General features: G+C 36.7%; 1 protein-coding gene across 1 annotated transcript in view; it reads right to left on the reverse strand.

The window, feature by feature from the left end:
* The window catches only part of LOC107700377 (BEN domain-containing protein 5-like), a 256,153-nt gene that overhangs the window by 72,532 nt on the left and 160,827 nt on the right, over window positions 1–22,794 (reverse strand). The window contains exon 4 of the mRNA XM_016502006.1: window positions 2,460–2,676. Coding sequence (XP_016357492.1) covers window positions 2,460–2,676 — 217 coding nt within the window. The remainder of the gene's footprint in view (window positions 1–2,459; window positions 2,677–22,794) is intronic.

Genomic DNA, 22,794 nt, shown 5'->3' on the forward strand with positions numbered 1-22,794 from the left:
GGGTGTTTGGACACTGATTTGTGGCGACGCTCGATCGGATTCATCTTCATAGACCTCTGGATAGAGAGGAATCTGATTGGTTGTTGTATTACAAATGTGAATGTAAAACAGTTGTACCTCACCAGCCAGCAGACTTCTAAAAAAGAAACGTGTTTGACCCTGAGAGGCGAAGCATTAACAGAGCAAAAGAGGTAATTGAGATGTACTAGACGAGTCTTTTTGTGGAACGCTCTTCGCATTTACTTGCCTCATTGAAAGTGAAAGATATGAGAGAAGTAATCCCAGTATTACACTGAATCCAGGCTTGTTCTCTGGTGCTTTACCTATAGCACGTGTGTAGGTGTGTGTGTGTGCGCACATGGACTTCCTCCTCACAGATCCTCTGTTTAAGTACATCACGTCTGTGTGTTACACCAGAGAGTGTTTTACTACTGCAGTCCAAGCTGTTGTAGCCTCATCCTGCTCTTTTTCTTTGTTCCCTCCCTCTCTCCTCCATCTCTGCAGGTCATTAAGAGTGTTGTACTGCCACATACCCAAGAACAGAAGACATAAAAAGACAAATAAGGCCATAAAATGTCCTTATGCCTGTGCATACAAATACATTCGCTCTCACTTTCTCTTGTTCTATCTCAATGTCCCTCCCTCACTTTTTTTCTCCAACATTCAGTATCTATCCTTTCATTCTTGCTTTATTTCTGACATTATATCTTCTACATGAATTATAAAAAAGGCTGATTGTACATGCTAATGAAATGGCAAGGGAGGCCCAGTGGCTCCTGCCAAAATATTCAGACACTTAAAAATGTATGCTTTTCCTTGCAGTATACGAGGGATTTTTTTTTGTCTTTACCAAAACTCAGGACCTCTACCTGTGTTATTTCAGTATTATTATATTATTTAATAATATTTTGAATTAGCTTTTATTTTTATATTTTCAATTTTAATTTCACTTTCAGTTTGTTTGTAATTTTGCTATGTGGTTTTGTCAGTCATGTTTTTTAATATTTATATTTAGCTTTACATTTTTCTTTCAGTTTTAGTTTAAGTAATTTTAGTTAAACTTATTTTATTTCAGTTATTTGCTAAGAAAACATTTCTATTTTTCATTTAGTATTTTTAGGTTTACATATATACTGTTCAAAAGTTTAGCTGAAAGATTTTTTTTTTTGGGGGGGGGATAAATGAAAAATTTTATTCAGCAAGGAAGAGTTAAATTGATAAAAAATAACAGCAAAGGCATGTATAATGTCACACAAGATTTATATTTTGAAAAAAGGCTGTTCTTTTCAGCAAAGAATCATGAAAACAATGTATCAAGTTAAAAATATATATTAAAGGGGTCATATGATGCGATTTCAAGTTTTCCTTTCTCTTTGGACGAGAAAGAGAGAGAGCGCGAGAGAGAGCACGAGAGAGCACGAGAGAGAGCGCGAGAGAGAGTGCGAGAGAGCGAGAGAGAGCACGAGAGAGAGAGAGCGAGAGAGAGAGAGAGAGAGAGAGCGAGCGAGAGAGAGAGACAGGGTCACATCACAGTATAATTATCTTTAAAAAAGCATCATATGACCCCTTTAAGCAGCACAACTGTTTTTCAACACTGATAATAATAAGAAAAGTTTCTTGAGCATCACATCAGCATATTAGGAATGACTTCTGAAGGATCATGTGACACTGAAGACTGGAGTAACGGCTGTTGAAAATGTAGCTTTGGCATCTCAAGAATAAATTAAATTTTTTAAATATATTAAAATAGAAAACAGTTATTTAAAAATGTAATAGTATTTCATAGTATTGCTGTTTTACTGTATTTTTTGGATCAAATAAATGCAGCCTTGGTGAACATTAAAGACTTAAAGATCTGATCTTGTTTTATGCAGTCTGAGTGAATTCTTCACAGGCTGTATCAATAAGAGCACCAGATTCACCCTTAAGTCTGTATTTCTGTTCTTGCATCGCTTTAACATATAGTTTTGCCATTTATTTTCCCCCTGATATATTTGCCCTTTCAAATCCCATTTCATGTGAAACTGATTTCTTTTTTTCCATTGACACCATATTTCTTATCAATAAATGTCCTTTCATCAGTGGCTTCCCGTGCCTGGCTCTCCTTGACGAACGTGAAAGTGATGAAGGCCCTAAAATAGGGCTTTAATCTCTTGAACATTCCTAATGAGTTTTCCTCTACAATTATTTGATAAGAGCGAGACGGGACTGTAGGCACTGTGAATGATCCAGTACCTGTGCAGATCATGCACACACACACACACACACACACACACACACACACACACACACACTCATGCATCCTCAAAGACACTTACATGTGTCCGCCCCCTTAAAGAAAATGAGTGTGCAGTGCACAGCAGATACAGGAAGATGCATACATAATAGAAAGTGACAGAAACACCTGAAACGCAACAAAGACGTGCGGCAACGCAGTGAGCAAACATGCAATGACTAACCACACTGAGGCCCAGCTGCTCTCGCAGTAGGTAATCGAGATTTCTGCGCTCCAGACTGGCCAGGTAATGCTGCAGACGGGAGTAGGTGTAGGGGTAGCAGTAGGCAAACTGATAAACGTCATCCTCGCGGTCAAAACAGAAGGCGAAAGACATCACGTAGTTCCTCCGATGGTCGGGGCAGCGGTAGTAATACACATTCTTGGCTGGTAGTCTTTGCCTGTGACAAAGAAAGAAAGACAACATGATAACCCTAACATGCGCCTTGTTTGCTTTCTCAATGAACATTCATGGGTTAATGTGATGTTCTGAAGAAATATAAAATGTCTTTGTTCATAATATTTAAAAATTATAATGTGAAAACATTCTCCGTAATGATACTTTTCAGCTGATGTAACTAAGGCTGCATAGTTGGGGAAAATATTATGATTAATCAGCCGTATCATGACATTCGCAATTCAATCAAGTCCTGATTGATCAAATAAAATCACAACCTACATTATTTCCTGCCTAATGTTCTTTCAACCGGGAAACATCTTACACGAAGTTTAATGTGCTTCAATGATATTTCATGTTGTAAATGGTAGTAAATAAGATTATTTTTTGGTGTGACAGACAGCTGCTGTCTGACCAGACTATTTACTTAAGATATAATTAAAAATAATAAAATAAAAAGTTCAAAATATGTGACAAAAAAAAAGAGAGGATATAAGATGAAATGGCATGAGAATAAAATAAAAAAAAGAAAAGGGAAAAGGCGAGAAGAGAAGACTAGATGAAGTGAGATTAAATCAAGAAAATGGTATAAATAAAATAAAACTAAAATAAAAAAAATCCAAAATAATAGAAAAGGAAAGGAATATGAAAGGAATACAAGATTAAATGAGATGAAAAGTGAATAAAAATAAATACGACAAGAAGTGAGAAAAGAAGATTTAATGAAATGAAGTGACAAAATTATATATACATATATATATATATACAGGGATGCTTTTGAAAACTTTTTATAGGCGTATAAAACTCCATAGGCGGAGGCTGACCCAACTACCCGTCTTTTTGACGTGACTTGACATGAGACGTGACATGACATGTGGCCAAGTATGGTGACCCATACTCGGAATTAGTGCTCTGCATTTTACCCATCCAAAGTGCACACACACACAGCAGTGAACACACACACACCGTGAACACACACCCGGAGCAGTGGGCAGCCATTTATGCTGCGGCGCCCGGGGAGCAGTTGGGGGTTCAGTGCCTTGCTCAAGGGCACCTCAGTCGTGGTATTGAAGGTGGAAGAGAGCGCTGTACATTCACTCCCCCCACCTACAATCCCTGCCGGTACGAGACTCGAACCCACAACCTTTGGGTTATGAGTCCGACTCGCTAACCATTAGGCCACGACTTCCCCTAGTTTTTAGTCTAAAAACATATATTTAGTCATAAAAATTTATGAACATTTTTAGTCATGAAATGTTTTTAATACGACGGAAACTGTATTTAACATGATCAAAATTTAATAAAAACATTGTAAGTTTGGCCTATTAATTGTAATGATTTCATTTCCACAGTTATTCAAACAACGAATAGATTATAGAGAAAGTGAGCAAAGAACACAGCATCAACGGAGCTTTTTGAAACTCCAAATCAGTTAAACCATTGCGTCGCAAAACGATTCACTGTTTCGAAACGCTCCATTTGGATTGCGTATGGCGAATCATTTGATTCAGATCTGGACGTCGGAGCGGGTTCACAGAATGTTTTTTATCCCCGGTGGGGATAAAAATAATTCAGCAGAGGCAGGGATGCATAGACCAGAGGGGGGGAAATCCCCCCATCCCCCCCGGCAAATCGCACCCTATATATATATATGTATATACTACCGCTCAAAAGTTTGGGATCAGTAAGACGTTTTTTAAAGAAGTCTCTTATGCTCATCAAGGCTGCATTTATTTAATCAAAAATACTGAAAAAAAAAATCTTGCAAAAATGTTATTACAATATAAAATAATGGTTTCTATTTTAATATACTTTAAAATATAATTTATTTCTGTGATGCAAAGCTGAATTTCTATCAGTATAAAGTGTCACATGATCCTTAAGAAATCATTCTAATATGCTGTGAGAAGAGAAGGCTATAGGAAATGAAGAAAATGGTATAAAAAAATAAAAATAAATAAAAAGTCTGGAAACTTGCAGGCCAATCAATCCTCTACATCCCCTATAGTCACTCACAGTACTGTTGTTCAGTCAGCTCTCTCTCTCTCTCTCTCTCTCTCTCTCTCATCCAATGCCTCTCCTTTTAAAAATCAATCTACGAAGGCAAACAGTACCAGCAAACTGTAAACAATGAAAATTTCTGCAGTGCACAATGAGCAGCCAGAGAAATTAAAGCAATGTTATTTGCATATAAACTGATATACTGTGCTGTTAATCAGTTTTATGTGGCGCTGCTGAAGGTAAATCTGCACATCTGCAGAAAGAGAGAGAGAGAGAGAGAGCAAATAGCAGTGAAGGACAGGCAAAGAACATGCAATGGAAGGCAATAGAGGGAATAACAAGGGGAGGGAGATAGTGAGAAGATGAGAAAGAGAGGAAAGATCAGAGCTGGGATGGGTTGACTTTGGGACAGGGATGAGAGAGAGAGAGAGATCAGATGGAGATGCTATCTATGTGAACAGCACAGAAGCTTCCACACGGCCATACCGATAAGAGAGAGGAAACAGCTCTGTAAAATCAGCCTCCAGTCCTTCCATCTCATTCTTTTCTACTAAATAACTCACATACACACTGTACACTGATGGAACTGGGTTAGTGACTTGTTTGAACACTTGAAAAGTTATAAACACACACCGGTTCCCTTATCTTCAGTGACCCATACGCATAAATGCATACAAACACACAGACCAGTTGGATCCAAAAGCCTGAGACTATATTCAAAACATGAGATTCAAAATCCAATTTAAACCTGGAAATAAGTTTTAGAATTTCAAACATTTTAAAATCACGAAAAGATGATGTAAAATAAAACATTTCTGATTCTGTGTCATTGTTTTAATATTAGCATCAAGCTAAAACTACTAAAACATTATGGAATTAATTCATTCATAAACTAATATTATGTTTTGCAATGAAAAATATAATATAGTAAAATAGAATAAAATAAAATAAAATGTTGCATTTTATTAGAAAAATGCAAAAGCCTGAGACTAAATTGAAAAAATATGAGACTCAAAATTTAAATCTGATAATTAATAACATTTTAATATTAAGAAAAGTTATGGTGGAAAATAAATAAGAAATATTTCTGATTCTGTACTAATTAAGTTTTAGGGTTTCAAATATTTTAATATTAAGAAAAGTTATGATGTAAAATGACTAAGAAATATTTCTGATTCTGCACTAATCTGTCGCTATTTTAATATTTAAATAAATGTAAAAAAGTGATCACATCAAGCTAAAACTACTAAAACATTCTAAAATTGATTCATTCACAAGCTGATATCATGATTTGCAAGGAAAAAAATACAAAAAAATTAATAAAATAGCATTATATTAGAAAAATGCAAAATAGAAACTAAATGTTACGGGTACAGTATACAGTATGTCCGTTTTTCAAAAGTGAGCTAGCTACATAAGTATCATTTTAGGGAATCAAAGGTCTGTTCCAAATGCTGTCTAGGTAGGCAGGTTACAGCAACCTACATACAACATATGCATTGCTTAGCTTGTTTCCTGTAATAGCAAGCCCCTCGGGTGCAGCATTGTGATTGGCCGCTTAAAAGAGCATGCTCCTCCCTGATGTTCATTAGGAACCCCGTGAGAAATAAAGCTTCTGTATGTAGAACTATGCAGATATGAAACAGCCACACACAGTGTATGCCAACATAACAGAGCATCATCCATACACACACTGCAGAATGCACACACACTCATTCCCAGACTCCTCTGCTACCTGAACAAAGTGAACCGCTGAGCCGAAATGAAAGTGAATTAGAATTTCTCTGTGGAGGAAAAGACAGCAAATGAACGATCAAGCTGAGAAATCCTCTGGGGGACTTCTACGACACTGCCATCTCTACGGGTCTCAAAAGAATGTTAACACACAAGACAGGTGCCTGCTTGGTCCAAACTACATTCTACTGCTAACACACACTCACTGACATATTAAATGATCTCTAATGCATGTCAGGGTTGCCGACAAATATACTACATCACGAACAAACTAATGACCCTTCACTGTCTGTTACTTACATCTGAACACACACCCATCCACCTCACAGACACAATGTTAACCTCAAATTTCACCTAAAACACAAACTGAAACCATTATTAATTTTTTTAAAACAATGATTAGATATACTTTATTCATTTGAACAGACACAGCTAAACCTACGTTTATATTTAAATCTCACAAAAGCTGCCTGATTCCCAAAACGAAAATAAATAAATAAATTTTGTGCACAAACAAAACATTTAGGACCATTAAAATATTTTTCATGATTATTATTTTTTTTTTTTAGGCAATTAGGCATATTTTAAACCCCTTATTCTAATTACCATAATGCATTCTACTGTCACTATTCCTATTATTTTCAACTGTAATTTTGAAAGTCTATTTTTTTTAATAAAAGCATTTAATAAATACCATGAGATATACTGTACACTACTGTTCAAAAGTTTACTAAAACATTCTGAAATTCATTCATTCAAAAGTTGATATGATTTGCAATGAAAAATATAATATAATATAAAATAAAAAGAAGTAGAAATTAATACTTTTATTCTGCAAGGATGTTAGGAGGAAGATCCTCATCAAGATGTTTATAATGTTACAAAAATATTTCTATTATAAATGAATGCTGTTTTAAACTCTATTCATCAAAGAACCCTGAAAAATTAAATCAGTTTCCTCAAAAAAAAAAAAAAAAATTATTACTGTTATTACTATAATAATATTTCACAAAATTACTGTTTTTACTGTTAGTTTTGATAAAATAAATGTAACCTTGATGAGCATAAGAAATTTCCAAATACATTTTGAATGTACATATTTCCTCATTTTAAATATATTTCATTTATATACATACAGATATATTTGTTTATATGCAGTATGCATGTGTGTACAGTATATGTGTGAGTCTCATGCTCAGGGTCAGCTGTGCTCGCTGCAGTATTTGGCCTGCGTTTGAGTGGGGTTAAGTTCAGGACCCGCAGCTTTTTGCCGTGCACCCTGACTACCCTGCCAAGCAGACATTAGCCCGCACACACACACACGCTCACACACCTCTCCACATGCAGGGTTAATGAAACAGTGTGACACCTCACTTTATTTTTTTATTTATCTGTTTGGGCATTATCCCGGTTCCTCTCCAGCGTTTGACCTTGTTGGCTACTGAGCGAGTCGTGGCTATTGATTTTAATTACCCAGCGGGAATTTACTGCTTGCCTTTCCCGCGCCGCTGCGCCGCTATTGGCCAGAGAAAATAACTTTGTGTGTTGCCCCTCTGTGTGATAGAGAGAGAGAGAGCCTGGTGAATCTCAAACCTGCTGGCCGTTTTTCTATCTTTGCTGCAATGTATGTTCTCCCCTCTATCATTCTCTCTCTCTCTCTCTCTCTCTCTCTCGTTGTGGCTGTTGGTAATTTGTTTTATCTAAACGATAGTGCCCATGCCTCCCTATGCTGGTGGATGTGGTACAATGCCCCCCGTTCCAAAACACATTTATCTCGCTATGTGTCTGAGGGGGAAAAAAAGAAACAGGCCGACGGACAATAACCCGCGCCTGAAGCTCAAGGTCATGGACTTTAAAAATGAAAGATTTTTCATAACTTGTTAAAGAAAGAGTAAAGAAACCCAAAGTTTCTTCAACTCGAGCGGACAGGGCTATCGCTGACTAGCGCTTGTATCTCTATTTTCATGTGTGTGTGCGCGTGTGCTGTTAGCTAAACGGTCTGGCCCGTACCGAGGTGTCATTCTCCATCGCGGCACTTTTCAACTCTGTTAGCAGGAACACGACGGGGCTTTTGATGCCGCCGCGGCTGTCGGCTTCCCTCTGAAGGGAACTAGACGAGGGGGAAAATTGCTAGCTTTCATACGGAGCGGGATATCTTGTCTATATTCTCAAATCAATCAAGCATAGAGGTCATCGCAGTGGCTCCTCTCTCTCTGACTCTTTCCGTCTCTTTCTGTCTCTCCATTTGTCGCCCTCTCCTATTCTTCTAAGAGCACTGGCTGTCATCTGCTTAATGTTGTGAAGGTTAAATGGTTTCAAATATGAGCAGGAAGCTGTCAAGTCCCACGATTCTTCTCTCATTCTCCTGACAAAAACAGCTGAAGAAAAAAAGGGGATCTATTACACATACGGATATTACATTTCATCATGAAAATGATACTCTCAGATCTGTGCAGGCTCTTTTGACTTTGGACGTAGGCCCATATTGTATAATTATTGCTCAAACAAGCGATCCCTCTTCTAATGCATTTATTGTTTTACATTTGATACCGTTTCTTTTCTCTTGATTTTTCCGCCGTAATGTGAGAAGTAGAGAGAGTGGAGTGGCCCTCCTGTGATTGGATCTATCATTTGGGACATGAATCAGACTGGAGAATAGCACTGGATGGCACAGTTACTAAGCAACCTCACTTGCTTTGTGGTCGAGCTGTCCATGTGCGATGGTATGTTTGAAATGAAGAGTTTTTGGCGTGTGAATTCACTGTGTGATTCTCTAAACGGTGAAGAGCGTTGAATGCATGTGGAGGATCAGAGATAGGAGAATGAATCTAGGAACCAGGGACCAAATTAGCCAATTTAGGGAGGAAAGTAGACACTGTATTTTGTGTTGGTTAATCATAGCAGATACAAGTCATGTTGGTGGTTGCCAGGGTGTTGCTGTGCAGTTGCTAGGACATTCTGGGTGGTCTCTAGGGTGTTCTGTTGAGTTGTTTACTGGTCTAGTTCAAAAGATCCCACCTACAGGTCTCCAAGATATTCTGGACCCTAGATATGACTTGAGTCTATGGAATTTATTTTTTTTTAATCTTTTTTATCATCTGCCCAGAATTGATCAGTTGTAATTTTATCAATGCATTTTTATATTTGATTTTCATTCTTCTTTTTCCACTAAACGTAATCTTTTTCTTTATATTTAAAAAAAAAAAATTATACAGTTATACAGTTGTAATGTAACTTCAAATTCTTAAAAGCACGTTTGCTAAAAAACCCTGGCATTTGATGCAAAACATTACTGATTGGTTTGTACTTTTCAATACAGTTTTACTGATGCTATCAAAAGTCATTTTTTTTCTATAGTATTAACCAGATATCTTGGCCACAAATTAGCAGAATTTGCAATAACAATGAAGATTATAAAACACATAAAAAAAATGGATGTACAAGATCAATGAATGTAACATTTTCAGTAGCAATTCTGTGGTCTAATATTGCCCACAATCTCTTGCACTGCAAGAGGAATCACGTAAAATGGTTAATTGATTAGATATTCCGATGTAATTTCAAAACTTGTTTAACTGGCACTAGATTTCAAACATTATTGACAAACTAGATTTACAAACCTATACTGTCAAAAATATATATTTTTTTAAGTTTTAAATAAAACAAAGATTATTGGAGTACGTTTTACAAGAAAACACTATTTCAGTCTTTCTAATTCAAAATTTCACGTTTAATTCAATGTGTGACTTGCTGTTTCATTGTGAAGTTTACGAGCTTATTCCTGAGTGATAAATTGTTTCAAAGGAAATCCTACACTATTTTTTTTTTTTTTTTTTAGAATTTTAACATTAGTTTTACTCAAAAAAGGCACCGGCACAAAAATGAATTATGGCTTATATTGATTACATTACAGCGTTTTATTTTACTGATGCTAAGTGAGCCTATAGGGGTTTATTGTCTTTAATAAGCAGTGACAGATTAAATTGGCGTCTATTGTGATCTATTACCCTCACTAGATTGAAATGCATAGCTGCATTTGAGCTCAAGTGTTTATGAATTCTGCAGAATAGCATGAGCTTGTCTATTGAGTGGTATTATGGTTGAACATACCAAGTGCATGCACTAAGCACACTGACACACGCGCACACACAGACACACGTGTGTTGGAGTCTGAGATGCAGTGCTCTTCACAAGCGCAGGGGGACATGTGTAATATTAGTGCTAAGAGCCCTGGCCATCATACTGCCTTCACAGCTCGTAAATCATCCACTCATTACAGCTCAGATCATAAACGTACACCCCTGAGAGAGCGAAAGAGACAAACTCTCAGGCTAATATATTCCAACCTAGCGCTCTTTACGACTGCTGCCCGCCAAAAAGAGCGTCCAGGCACCTCTGGGGTGATATTGGGCAGATAATACTAGAACATTGAAACAGCACATTCAGATGCACTACCACATGTTGGCCTGTCTTAAAAACTAAACGGAGTGAGGATACGGATATCCCGGGTGTGTCGGTGTTCAGATTAGCTGTGAGATTAAGCGGCCTGTGTATAGGGGCGCTGGAGAGATTTGGCTCTCATTACTATTGAACAAAATACAGAAAATTGCTATAGGCTATAGGAGCTATAAAGGCTAAACGGTAAGTGGTTAATCAATACGGCAGCTCTGCATAGGGCACATTAATGCTGCGCTGGTCAGTACAAACACATCCTGACATAAAGGACAGGCCCTTTTAGACACTCACAGTTCCACTTACTGTCGTGTTGCTGGCATTATGGTACACGCTTTACACAACTAATCATAGACTATGTCGATTATGAGATCATCTCATTCCTGGCTGTTTGATCTCATGCAAACTCATTCACACAGCAATACAAAAGTTGATTCTAGACAACATGTCAATTCAACAAATAACTTGGAGCAAGTGTGTGTGGTCATTTTTGCATTGAAAATTTCTTTAAAGAATATAGGATAAGATGGAGAAAAATTACCCTCAGGATTACATCTGAACCAGTGTTATTTTAGTATCATTGCTATATTATTAAAGTTTTTGTATTTATTTTGAATTACATTTTCTATTTTCATTTTCATTTTAAACTTTGTTTTTCCCCCCAGTTTTTATTAGTTGTTTTATGTGTCTATAGTTTTTATTAATTTTGTATTTACTTGTTTTAGTTATTTTAGTACTTTAAGCTAAACTAGAATTTCTGCCTTGGCAAATGACTGAAATTAAATATGTTTTTATTTATTTTTTTTAGTTTTAGTTATAGTTTTAGTTAACTATAATAACCCTGATCTGAACATCAACAAATAAGATTTATCGGAACAGTCTGAGGTTAAATTATCTTCAAAATATAGATTTTATTAAGTGAAAATTAAAAGTGAGACCTTTGAGGAAAGATGCCCCCAGTTGTTGTATTATTTAATTTAATCATTATTAAATTCATAATTATTTAATAATTCCATGAATTAGATGAACATTTAAAACATCATTATTCAACATAACCTATAGGCCAAATTGGGGAATCATTAAATCTGTATAATTAGTCTACTGCCACTACAACAAGGTTTCACTTAAAAATATAGGCCTATAAAAAATTAATAATACAAGAAATTTAGCTTTCAGGGATTCTGTTATTTGATTTGTCTATCATTAATTTCTTCAACTAAACTGTCAAAATAAACAAATGTACATAGAATATTTGATTTAGTATTTTACATTAATACCATTTTTTTTAAATAAAATAAAATAAAATAAAATATATTTAATTTAATAATATATTGGATGATGCATTGTCTTGTACATGCTAAATTCATCTCTAAATTTGCCACAATTTAGCAGTAGAAGCACAGAGTTTTTAAAGGGCAGCATCTTCCACCATCTTGCCCTATTATTCAGGCATACATATCATCTGTCTCTTTTCTATGCATATTGCTCATTTCTGCTCTCTTGCTTGTCTGAGACAGTGTGCACACCTGGCAGGTCAGTCAAGATTTCAAACAACTTTGTAAACATTGTTAACTGTGTGACTCACAAGTGTATATGGCGCACATTATGATCTGGGGCTTTTTGTTGCAAACTATAAACATGAAAGGGTGACAAGCATCTGTCTTGTAGTGTGCGCTAAGGTTTATGGACATTTAACAACTGAGGCCCATATTCAAATGCATGGAAATGAATGGGCACTAAATAAATGAAAAACAAACAAACAAGTGCAAGGAAATTCGAACAAACATGAAAACAGTAATCTTCAGATAATTGGTTACCGAATGGCTCCAGCAGTGTGCAGGTGGCTAGTGCGTCCCCTGTCATTGGCTGTGTGTGGGAAGAGATGAGATTTCCCTATAGTATCTATAGTGATGCTATAAAAAGCAAAATCCGCATACAGAGAGAACAGGCAGAGGGTCAACAGCACAGATTCTCATTACGAATCAACTCGAAGAGCTTCTATCCATGCAATCGCAGGCATATGCACATAAATGCACTGAAATTGAAAAAAATAAATAAAAAATGCTTTAATCCAAAATCCCGACTATTACCTAATAACACTTACATTCAGAGGTCTATAATACATGGAGAAAGCTTTCCGTTAGCATTCTCATTCATCTCAATGGCAGTTGCTCAACTGGTGCAGAACCACTTAGAAGTATGCGATTTGAAATGTGTTTCTTACCTCATGGTACTTTTTGAGCTGATCACTTGAACTGTAAATGCCTGTAAATTCAACTAATCACACCAGATATACATAAACACAAAAATAAAGACAAAAATTTATTTTAAACATTCTATCAAAGAATGTACAAAAAAATGCATCATGGTTTCCACAAAGTATTAAGCAGCCCAACTAATTAAACTAATAATAAGAAATGTTTTTTGTGCACCAAATCAGAATTCTATAATGATTATAAAACAGAAAAATAGAATGGTTTCAGAAGGATCATGTGACACTGAAGACTAGAGTAGTGGTTGCTGAAAATTCAGCTTTGCCATCACAGGAATGAACTATACATAAAATGTATTAAAACAGAAAAATAGAAGTAAAAATATAATAAATGTTGCAATATTACTGTTTTTACTGTATTTTTGATCAAATAAATGCAGCTTTGGTGAGCATAACAAAAACAATTTTTTTTTAAATAATCCACCGACCCCAAAGTTTTGAACAGTAGTGCATATATATAAATTATATGATATATATTTGACTGCATATAACCAGCTAAACATTTTCTTTACTAATATCCCAACCTCTACACTTCATAAATGAATGAATGAACATCAGAGAGAAATTACTTTTTGTGTGCTCTTTCCTTGGCCAATAGATGGCCATAGATATTGTGTTTAGGGCCTTAAGGAACCGACCCACCCTTTAATCCAAAAATGACTCCTCTTACATCACACTTATACAAAGAAAAAAAAATGTGCAAAAACATCGGCCACACCCTGTCTGCCTGTTCACAATGAGGTTCATGTAATCTCCCTCTCTCACTCACTAATGCGTCATCAGTAAAACACTCCACAACACCCCATCGCGGGGCTGCATGTCCCAGGTGGTTCATCCCATCTGTAGCAGTGGCATAATGGTGTGCGTGTGTGTGTGTGCGTATAGTGATCAGGCTATAGCAAGCCTCATCCAGCAGTGGCTAACAGTGGTAATATAATGTGTGTGTGTGTGTGTGCGTGTATGTTTGAATAAGTTGGACCCTATAGTGGAAAATAGCTGCCCTGCTGTGCTGAGGGATGTCTGGGGTAATTATCATAGAGCAGATGAGCCCTATGAACCAGCCAACATGGCGCCATGCCCCCTCCTTAGGCACAGGGGCAGAAATCACACAGGGCACGTACACACATCCATACGCAGACTGTAGGAGATGGAGGCAGGTGTGCATTAGAGAAAAGAGGGTAATAACAGCCAGACAGGGTGACGTCTAAGAGATGCCCTGGTGTGAATGTCTGTGTATGTGTTTACGTGTCGTTTTTCCGTGGTTTTGCCGACTTTCCCCACCTGAGAACCCCATGGCCTACTGAGACTTCTGAGATTTTGAGGGCACAGACGGTGTCGTCAAAATTCCCATTACACACATTTACTTATTTGAGTAAAAAGCTACTCTGCTGTTTACGTGAAGGTGAAGGTAATGTTGAAATGCCTTTTGCTATCCCGGTTTAAGGTGCAAAGACAATTATAAGTAAGCTATTCTTAGGATAATTTCCCCAAAGATAAATATTTTTCTTGTTTGAGCGGTTTGATGTGTCAGCTTCTCGTGCAATTTTGGGTCGGGACTACCTGTTTGTCTGGACAATAACAGATGGAAATTGGATAACCTGTTTGGAAGCCATCATTAGTGGTGCCTCAGATCACGAGGCTTGCTGAGAATTGGTGTATTATTGCTTTTCTAATTGATCAGAGTTTGACGAACAATAAAACTGCTGAAAAGAGTTAATCCGGACATACACTGTGCGGTTTCAACAATGTTTTTGTTAAATACCAACTCTCACTATACGAGTAAATCGCATGTGGTGTAAAGTATATTCACTATATTTGTAAAATAAACACATGGGACCCCCAAACCCGGAACTGTGCAACATCGCTCCAAATGCTGTTGCCATGGTTTCATTTAGGTTCATAGCTCTGCTTTAACTGACCAAAACTTCAGACAGAAATTCATCCAAATATCCAGATGCCGGTCAGAAGTTATTTGCCTCTCATTGCCCCCTGTACACTGCACGACAAACAATGCACGGCAAAGCTGAAATTCAGCCCGACTCAAAAAAAAAAGAGTCGTACAAGAAAACAGCAAAAACAATTAATATCTTATATATATATAAAAAAAAAAAAAATTATATATACAGTGGGTACGGAAAGTATTCAGACCCCCTTAAATTTTTCACTCTTTGTTATATTGCAGCCATTTGCTAAAATCATTTAAGTTAATTTTTTTTCCTCATTAATGTACACACAGCACCCCATATTGACAGAAAAACACAGAATCGTTGACATTTTTGCAGATTTATTAAAAAAGAAAAACTGAAATATCACATGGTCCTAAGTATCCTTGCCACAATTCTGTCTCTGAGCTCTTCAGGCAGTTCCTTTGACCTCATGATTCTCATTTGCTCTGACATGCACTGTGAGCTGTAAGGTCTTATATAGACAGGTGTGTGGCTTTCCTAATCAAGTCCAATCAGTATAATCAAACACAGCTGGACTCAAATGAAGGTGTAGAACCATCTCAAGGATGATCAGAAGAAATGGACAGCACCTGAGTTAAATATATGAGTGTCACAGCAAAGGGTCTGAATACTTAGGACCATGTGATATTTCAGTTTTTCTTTTTTAATAAATCTGCAAAAATGTCAACAATTCTGTGTTTTTCTGTCAATATGGGGTGCTGTGTGTACATTAATGAGGAAAAAAATTAACTTAAATGATTTTAGCAAATGGCTGCAATATAACAAAGAGTGAAAAATTTAAGGGGGTCTGAATACTTTCCGTACCCACTGTATATATATATTAACATTTACATTAATATTTGTGTATAAGAAAACCAGAACATCAAAGCCTGATTAGTGGGGTGGCGACTCATGTTCTTAGTGAGATCTAATGCTTCACATGACAAAAACACAGTACAAAAGTGTTTGTAAAAAGAAAAGAGTTGTGGGGGGTGGGGGAGAAGAAGGGGTGCTCTGATGCAGGTGTGCCGTCTCTTTTCCCTCTTTCTCTTCCTCTTTCCCAGGGGACGGCTGAGATGTGTTGGCTGACTGCATTAGCAGAGAAGGTGGAGTGGACCCAAGGAGACAGCCTGGCGCCAGTCTGCACTCCATCTCTACTCCACTGACACACACATGTACATACAAACACACCCAGACACTGATGGAGATGGCGCTGAGATAGACTGAGAGATGGAAAAACAGAGGGATGAGGGAGATGCAAGTGAGATGGCAGAGATACAAGCTGAAATCCATCCACATTATCTCCATTAGATGTGAGCATCAGGTCCAGGTTGAGATCGTACAGCAGGAAGTAGTATCGTAGGGTACAGCCCTCCGGCTAATGTAGCCCCAGGCAGTGCTGGTGTTAGGATGCTGAGAGTAGACAGTGATAGGGTTTACTCTCCTCATAAACCCACCACAACATCACTTCTGATTTGTCTTTCTCACAGTCAACAGGAAAAGTGTTCATATACGCTAGCATGTAAGAGCAGTTTTCAACTGCATAATCTAATAATGCCTTCTGGGAAAAAACACACAGTTGTACATTAGCTGGAAACTGAGGGTTTCATATTAATAAGTAGATCTGTTTTTCATCAAATGAAATCTGAATGGGCAGCTGGATTCGACCTGAGTGATGTCAAGGCATGCCGGTAAATTCAGTGATGTTTGCTATTGTAATGTAAGCAGGGACCGCAATGATGTCAGCGGTGTTTTTTTGCCCAATACCACACAAGGTGACTCTTGCAAGATCAAAACAATGACACACTCGGCTAAATAAGGTTTCAAAGGAAGTGATATCAGCGCAAGATAGAGGTAAAAGCTGGATGAAGGTCAGAGGGCTGGTGAGTCAAAGCAGATGCAGTAGAGGAGGAAGAGATGGACCACTCATAGAAAACTCAATGGGATACACTGTGAGGCTCAATATGGTTGCTGTACAAATCCAGTTAAAGGAGCCAATCAAATAATTGTAACTTTTTATTTCACAAATTTTGACTTTTTTCTCAGAATTACAAGATACAGGTGCATCTCAATAAATTAGAATGTCATGGAAAAGTTCATTTATTTCAGTAATTCAACTCAAATTGTGAAACTCGTGTATTAAATAAATTCAATGCACACAGGCTGAAGTAGTTTAAGTCTTTGGTTCTTTTAATTGTGATGATTTTGTCTCACATTTAACAAAAACCCACCAATTCACTATCTCAACAAATTAGAATACTTCATAAGACCAATAAAAAAAAACATTTTTAGTGAATTGTTGGCCTTCTGGAAAGTATGTTCATTTACTGTACATGTACTCAATACTTGGTAGGGGCTCCTTTTGCTTTAATTACTGCCTCAATTCGGTGTGGCATGGAGGTGATCAGTTTGTGGCACTGCTGAGGTGGTATGGAAGCCCAGGTTTCTTTGACAGTGGCCTTCAGCTCATCTGCATTTTTTGGTCTCTTGTTTCTCATTTTCCTCTTGACAATACCCCATAGATTCCACGACATTCTAATTTATTGAGATGCACCTGTATAATATCAGAATTTCCATAATCAAGCAATTTCAAGTTATAAAATCAGAATTTCGGAATAAACTCGCAATTGCGAGAAATAAAGTTAGAATTGCGAGACATAAACTCGTAATTCTGACTTTTTTTCTCGTAATTTGTGAGTTCATATCCCACAATTCTGACTTCTTTTCTCAGAACTGCGAGTAATAAAGTCCAATACTACAAAAGAGGATTAGGGCCAAGTAATAATAAAAAAATAAAACCATCTCGATATTAAAGTCATTATAATGCGAGATTAAACTCGCATTAAATTGAGAAAAAAAGTCTAAATAAAATGTTGAGAATAAACTAATTAAAATACGAGAATAAAGTCGAAGTAATGCTGAGAATAAACACACTGGTGTCATGTTCATTTAATCTCGTTGGACAGTGTTAATCAGCGTCTGCAGTGGCGCAGATCGTAGAGAGCGATGCTCGTGGATAAAGCGTATGCGGTCGACCAGAGTTTGAATTTGCCTTTTGCCGAACTTGCTCTTCTTCCTTTTTTCATCACATATCACATCGGAAAGTGGAAATCAATTGCTTAACGAGTGTTTAATAATGATGTATTAATTGGGTAGGTTTAGGGATAGGTAGGCTATAGGGAGGGCTTTGTTGTGTACCAATAAGGCAGTGTCTATTTAATAATTGTAATAAATAAAATCATGTTATTATTGCATCCTGTTAATGTACAACACTACTGAGGTGCTAATAGTATCTGTCACTATTTATAAGTATACATAGCATCTAATTACTATTTACACTTATTGCAAAGATCTGCTACTTTTACATAGCGTAAATAGAATCGCTATTTTCACTTGGTGTAAATAGCACATCGCTAAAAATGTTGTCATTTAGTGTAAATATATTATATCACTATTTTCACTTAGTGTAAATAGCATCCGATGTGATATGTGATGAAAAAAAGGAAGAAGAGCGAGTTCGGCAAAAGGCTGATTCAAACTCTGGTCGATTGCATATGCTTCATCCACGAGCATTACTCTCTACGACCTGCGCCACTGCAGACGCTGATTAACACTGTCCAACGAGATAAAATGAACATGACACCAGTGTGCTTATTCTCAGCATTATTTCGACTTTATTCTCGTAATTTAATGAGTTTATTCTCAACATTTTATTTCAACTTTATTCTTGTAATTTACAATTTTTTTTTCTAGAAACACAACAACTTTTTTCTCGTAATATAATTAGTTTATTTCTCAACATTTTATTTCAACTTTTTTCTCAAAATTTAACCAATTTTTTTTTCTCAAAACACGACTTTTTTCTCGTAATTTAATGAGTTTATTCTCAACATTTTATTTAGACTTTTTTTCTCGAAATTAAACGAGTCTTTTCTTGAAACTTAACAACATTTTTCTCATAATTTAACAAGTTTATTCTCACCAGTTTGCCTACCAATAGTATGACAGGAGTACAGCTTTCACTCTCAACCAAACTAACATTACTAGCCAATCAGAATTTTTGACACTAAAACACACTAGTGTAAATGTAGCCTAGGGACATTAGTCCTGGGGACATCATCAGTGAAGAGAGGGCTTGTCTGTCTCCTGAAAAAGCAGACATGCTAATGTTTTTTTTTTGAAGAAGAAGAACTACTCCTGGGTGATTTAAAGATCTTAATGTATGCAGCAGTGAGCCTCACATACTGACTTAAAATGTTCATTTTGCACTGAAAGCTATTTGAACTTGAACTATTTGCACTGATTTATTGTGTTGGTTAAATTTTGTTCCTTTATGCAGTGGCACAGGAGAGAAGTCTTTGAGTCTGTTAAAACCTCAACAAACAAAAAATGTAGTTTTATGAGGTAATGTACGGAAGAGGATTAGGGCCAAGCAATAATAAAAAATTAAAACCATCTCGAGATTAAATTCATGTGAGATTAAACATAAAATTTCGAGAAAAATGTCAAAATAAAATGTTGAGAAACTCATTAAATTTCGAGAATAAAGTCAACACGACTTTAATTTCGAAATTTTATGAGTTTCTCAACATTTTCGTTAAATTTCGAAAAAAAAAGTTGAAATAAAATGCTGGGAATAAACACTTGTCATCTCGTTGGAGAGTGTTAATCAGCGTCTGCAGTTGCGTAGAGGTCGTAGAGAGCAATGCTCGTGGATGAAGCGTGTGCGGTCGACTGGAGTTCGAATCCGCCTTTTGCAGATCTCGCTCTTCTTTTTTTTTCACCACATCACATCGGAAAAGTGGAAATTAATTGCCTAACGAATGTTTAATAATGCATTGATTGGGTAGGTTGGGTAGGGTTAGTAGGCTATAGGGAGGGCTTTGTACCAATAAGGCAGCTTCTATTTAATTTTAATTAAAATTATTTACACTGTTATTGTATACTGTTAATGTACAACAATACTGAGGTGCAAATATTATCTGTCACTATAAGTATACATAGCATCTAATTACTATCTACACTTATTGCAAAGATCTGCTACTTTTACATAGCGTAAATAGAATCGCTATTTTCACTTGGTGTAAATAGCACATCGCTAAAAATGTTGTCATTTAGTGTAAATATATTATATCACTATTTTCACTTAGTGTAAATAGCATCCGATGTGATATGTGATGAAAAAAAGGAAGAAGAGCGAGTTCGGCAAAAGGCTGATTCAAACTCTGGTCGATTGCATATGCTTCATCCACGAGCATTACTCTCTACGACCTGCGCCACTGCAGACGCTGATTAACACTGTCCAACGAGATAAAATGAACATGACACCAGTGTGCTTATTCTCAGCATTATTTCGACTTTATTCTCGTAATTTAATGAGTTTATTCTCAACATTTTATTTCAACTTTATTCTTGTAATTTAATGAGTTTATATTCTCAACATTTTATTTCAACTTTTTTTCTCGAAATTTAACAACTTTATTCTCGAAATTTAATGATTTAATTCTCAAAATTTTATTTCGACTTTTTTTCATGAAATTTAACAAGTTTAATCTCGCATTATAATGACTTTAATCTCAAAATGGTTTTATTTTTTATTATTGCTTGGCCCTAATCCTCCTCCGTACAATACAGAGGGAAAAAACAATTCTGACATTTTCTTACAATTGTGAGTTTATATCTCACAATTATGAAAAAAAAAAAAAAAAAAGTCAGAACTCGCAACTGCTGCAAAATGAATTGTGAGATAAAAAGGTGCAATTACTTTTTTAACATTTTTTATTCAGTGACAGAAACAGGCTTCCATAGGAACAACTATATTGTAGTTATTTTTTTATTTAATCATATTTTAAAACATATTTAAAAAGCAGAATTGATTGTGTTGGTTAATAGATCTCACTATTCAAAATCTACAAAGCTATATTTTAAACATCAAATATGATGACCACTTTCATTTTCCAGTTACTCAGAATCTTGTGTCGTGCAACTTTCACTATCCTACACTAAACAATCCCACTGCATATTAATCAACTCTTCTACTGCACACAAATCTATAGCAGCATCATTCATCTCAGTAATGCTTCTATTACTCCTGAAAGTCTAAGGCCTAGAACTATCAAAAAAACGAGAATTTAGATGGCTCGCCCTATTTGTGTAAAATTAATTATACTGCCAAATTCTAAGTGCTGCATTTTAATCTTTAAAGCAAGTCATTTTTTGCATTTGTCAGGATCTCATCTCTCTCTCTCCTTGCATCCTGTCCAGATCTGTAAACCATCTGTCCCTTGGGGCGTCCCTGCCTGGCACAGCTTGCTAGCCTGTCTGACCACATCCCCACTAGCAATAGTGCCAGCTGTAAGTCTGCTCTCTGTATCTCTGTCTCTCTCTTACTCTCTACCTCATCCACCCCCATCACTTTTGGTGCCCACAGCCAGGTTGGTGTCTCCAGATGCCCGGGGGATGTGCAGGGGGTTTGGGAGGGTACACTACCTCCTAGAGAGCAGATGCTGCCAATTAACTTCCCTGCCACAGGCTCTCAGAGGGAGTGTGTGCGTATGCAGGGGCAGAGGGGAAGTTGTGGGGAGGTATGTATGTTTGGGGGTATACTGGTCATAGTATTTATTGAATTGACCGAAGTCATCTTGTTCTTAGGCAGACAGACAGCACTGCTCTCCTCTCCCCCTGTGCTCTTGGCCTGTCCCTCAGTGCCACATGCCACATGCCACACTGGAGCCTCTGAAACATCTCAATTACAACCAGAGAACAACGTACCAGCCAACCGGCCATGTCCCTCTGAGGGCAGGAGACACAGGATTCTGCCCAGCTTTGAAGTTTAGTTTTACCACTCATTACAAAAAGTGGGACTTATCATGCAAAATATTATTATTATTGCTAGAAATAGAGAAGTTAAATGTACTATGTAGAAACACTGTCCATTAGACCTGTTCACATAGACCCCGACTACCTGCAATGGTTATGACATTACAATGGGCCTCATTCATGAAACTTGCGTAAATATAGGAGTAAATTCTGAGTAATTTGCATGTAAAACAGACCTTCCCGAAAACTCTCCTCCGTATTCACAAACGCTTCGTAAACGTCCGATTTGATAGTTAAACGTGTGTATGTTAATGAATTCCAATCATTCGTAAATAGGGCGCTCATGCACGCTCATTCACAATTAGCATAATCCCCGTTTATGAATTACAGCTACGCAAATTGCGTGTCCAGGTGGTGGTGCTTGAGAACGTTTTGGTGGCACAGCGTTTTTCCAGCTGAGACGCTTTAGTTGCTATGATTTGGAATATCCATGGCGGCAACTTATTACTAGTATCTCATTTTGAAGAATATTACTGAATATAAAAATGCAGTAACCAGTAATATTGATTTCTCCATTGTTGTAGGCAGTCGTTGTACAAGTTGGTTGGTCGCTATTTGTCCCACCCGTCCTCTATTACGGCTGGGTAAATAGTGACTGTGACGAGCGCTGTGTTTTACAGTTATCAACTCAAAAAAATAAAAATAATTCTAAAAGAGGGCAAGGGCAAATTAACTTGTAATTATTATGGCAGTGCATCAAAATTCAGTGTCATCAGTTTGCCAAAAAGAACACAGAACGTTTTACGCACCATTTACACCTGGTAGGGAGCAGGTGTACATTTCTTTCGTACCAACTAACATTTTGAAAATACGAACATTTTCATGAATTCGAAAGTTT

Source organism: Sinocyclocheilus anshuiensis, unplaced genomic scaffold (genome assembly GCF_001515605.1).
Source record: "Sinocyclocheilus anshuiensis isolate Anshui unplaced genomic scaffold, SAMN03320099.WGS_v1.1 scaffold477, whole genome shotgun sequence".
Classification (NCBI taxonomy): Eukaryota; Metazoa; Chordata; class Actinopteri; order Cypriniformes; family Cyprinidae; genus Sinocyclocheilus; species Sinocyclocheilus anshuiensis.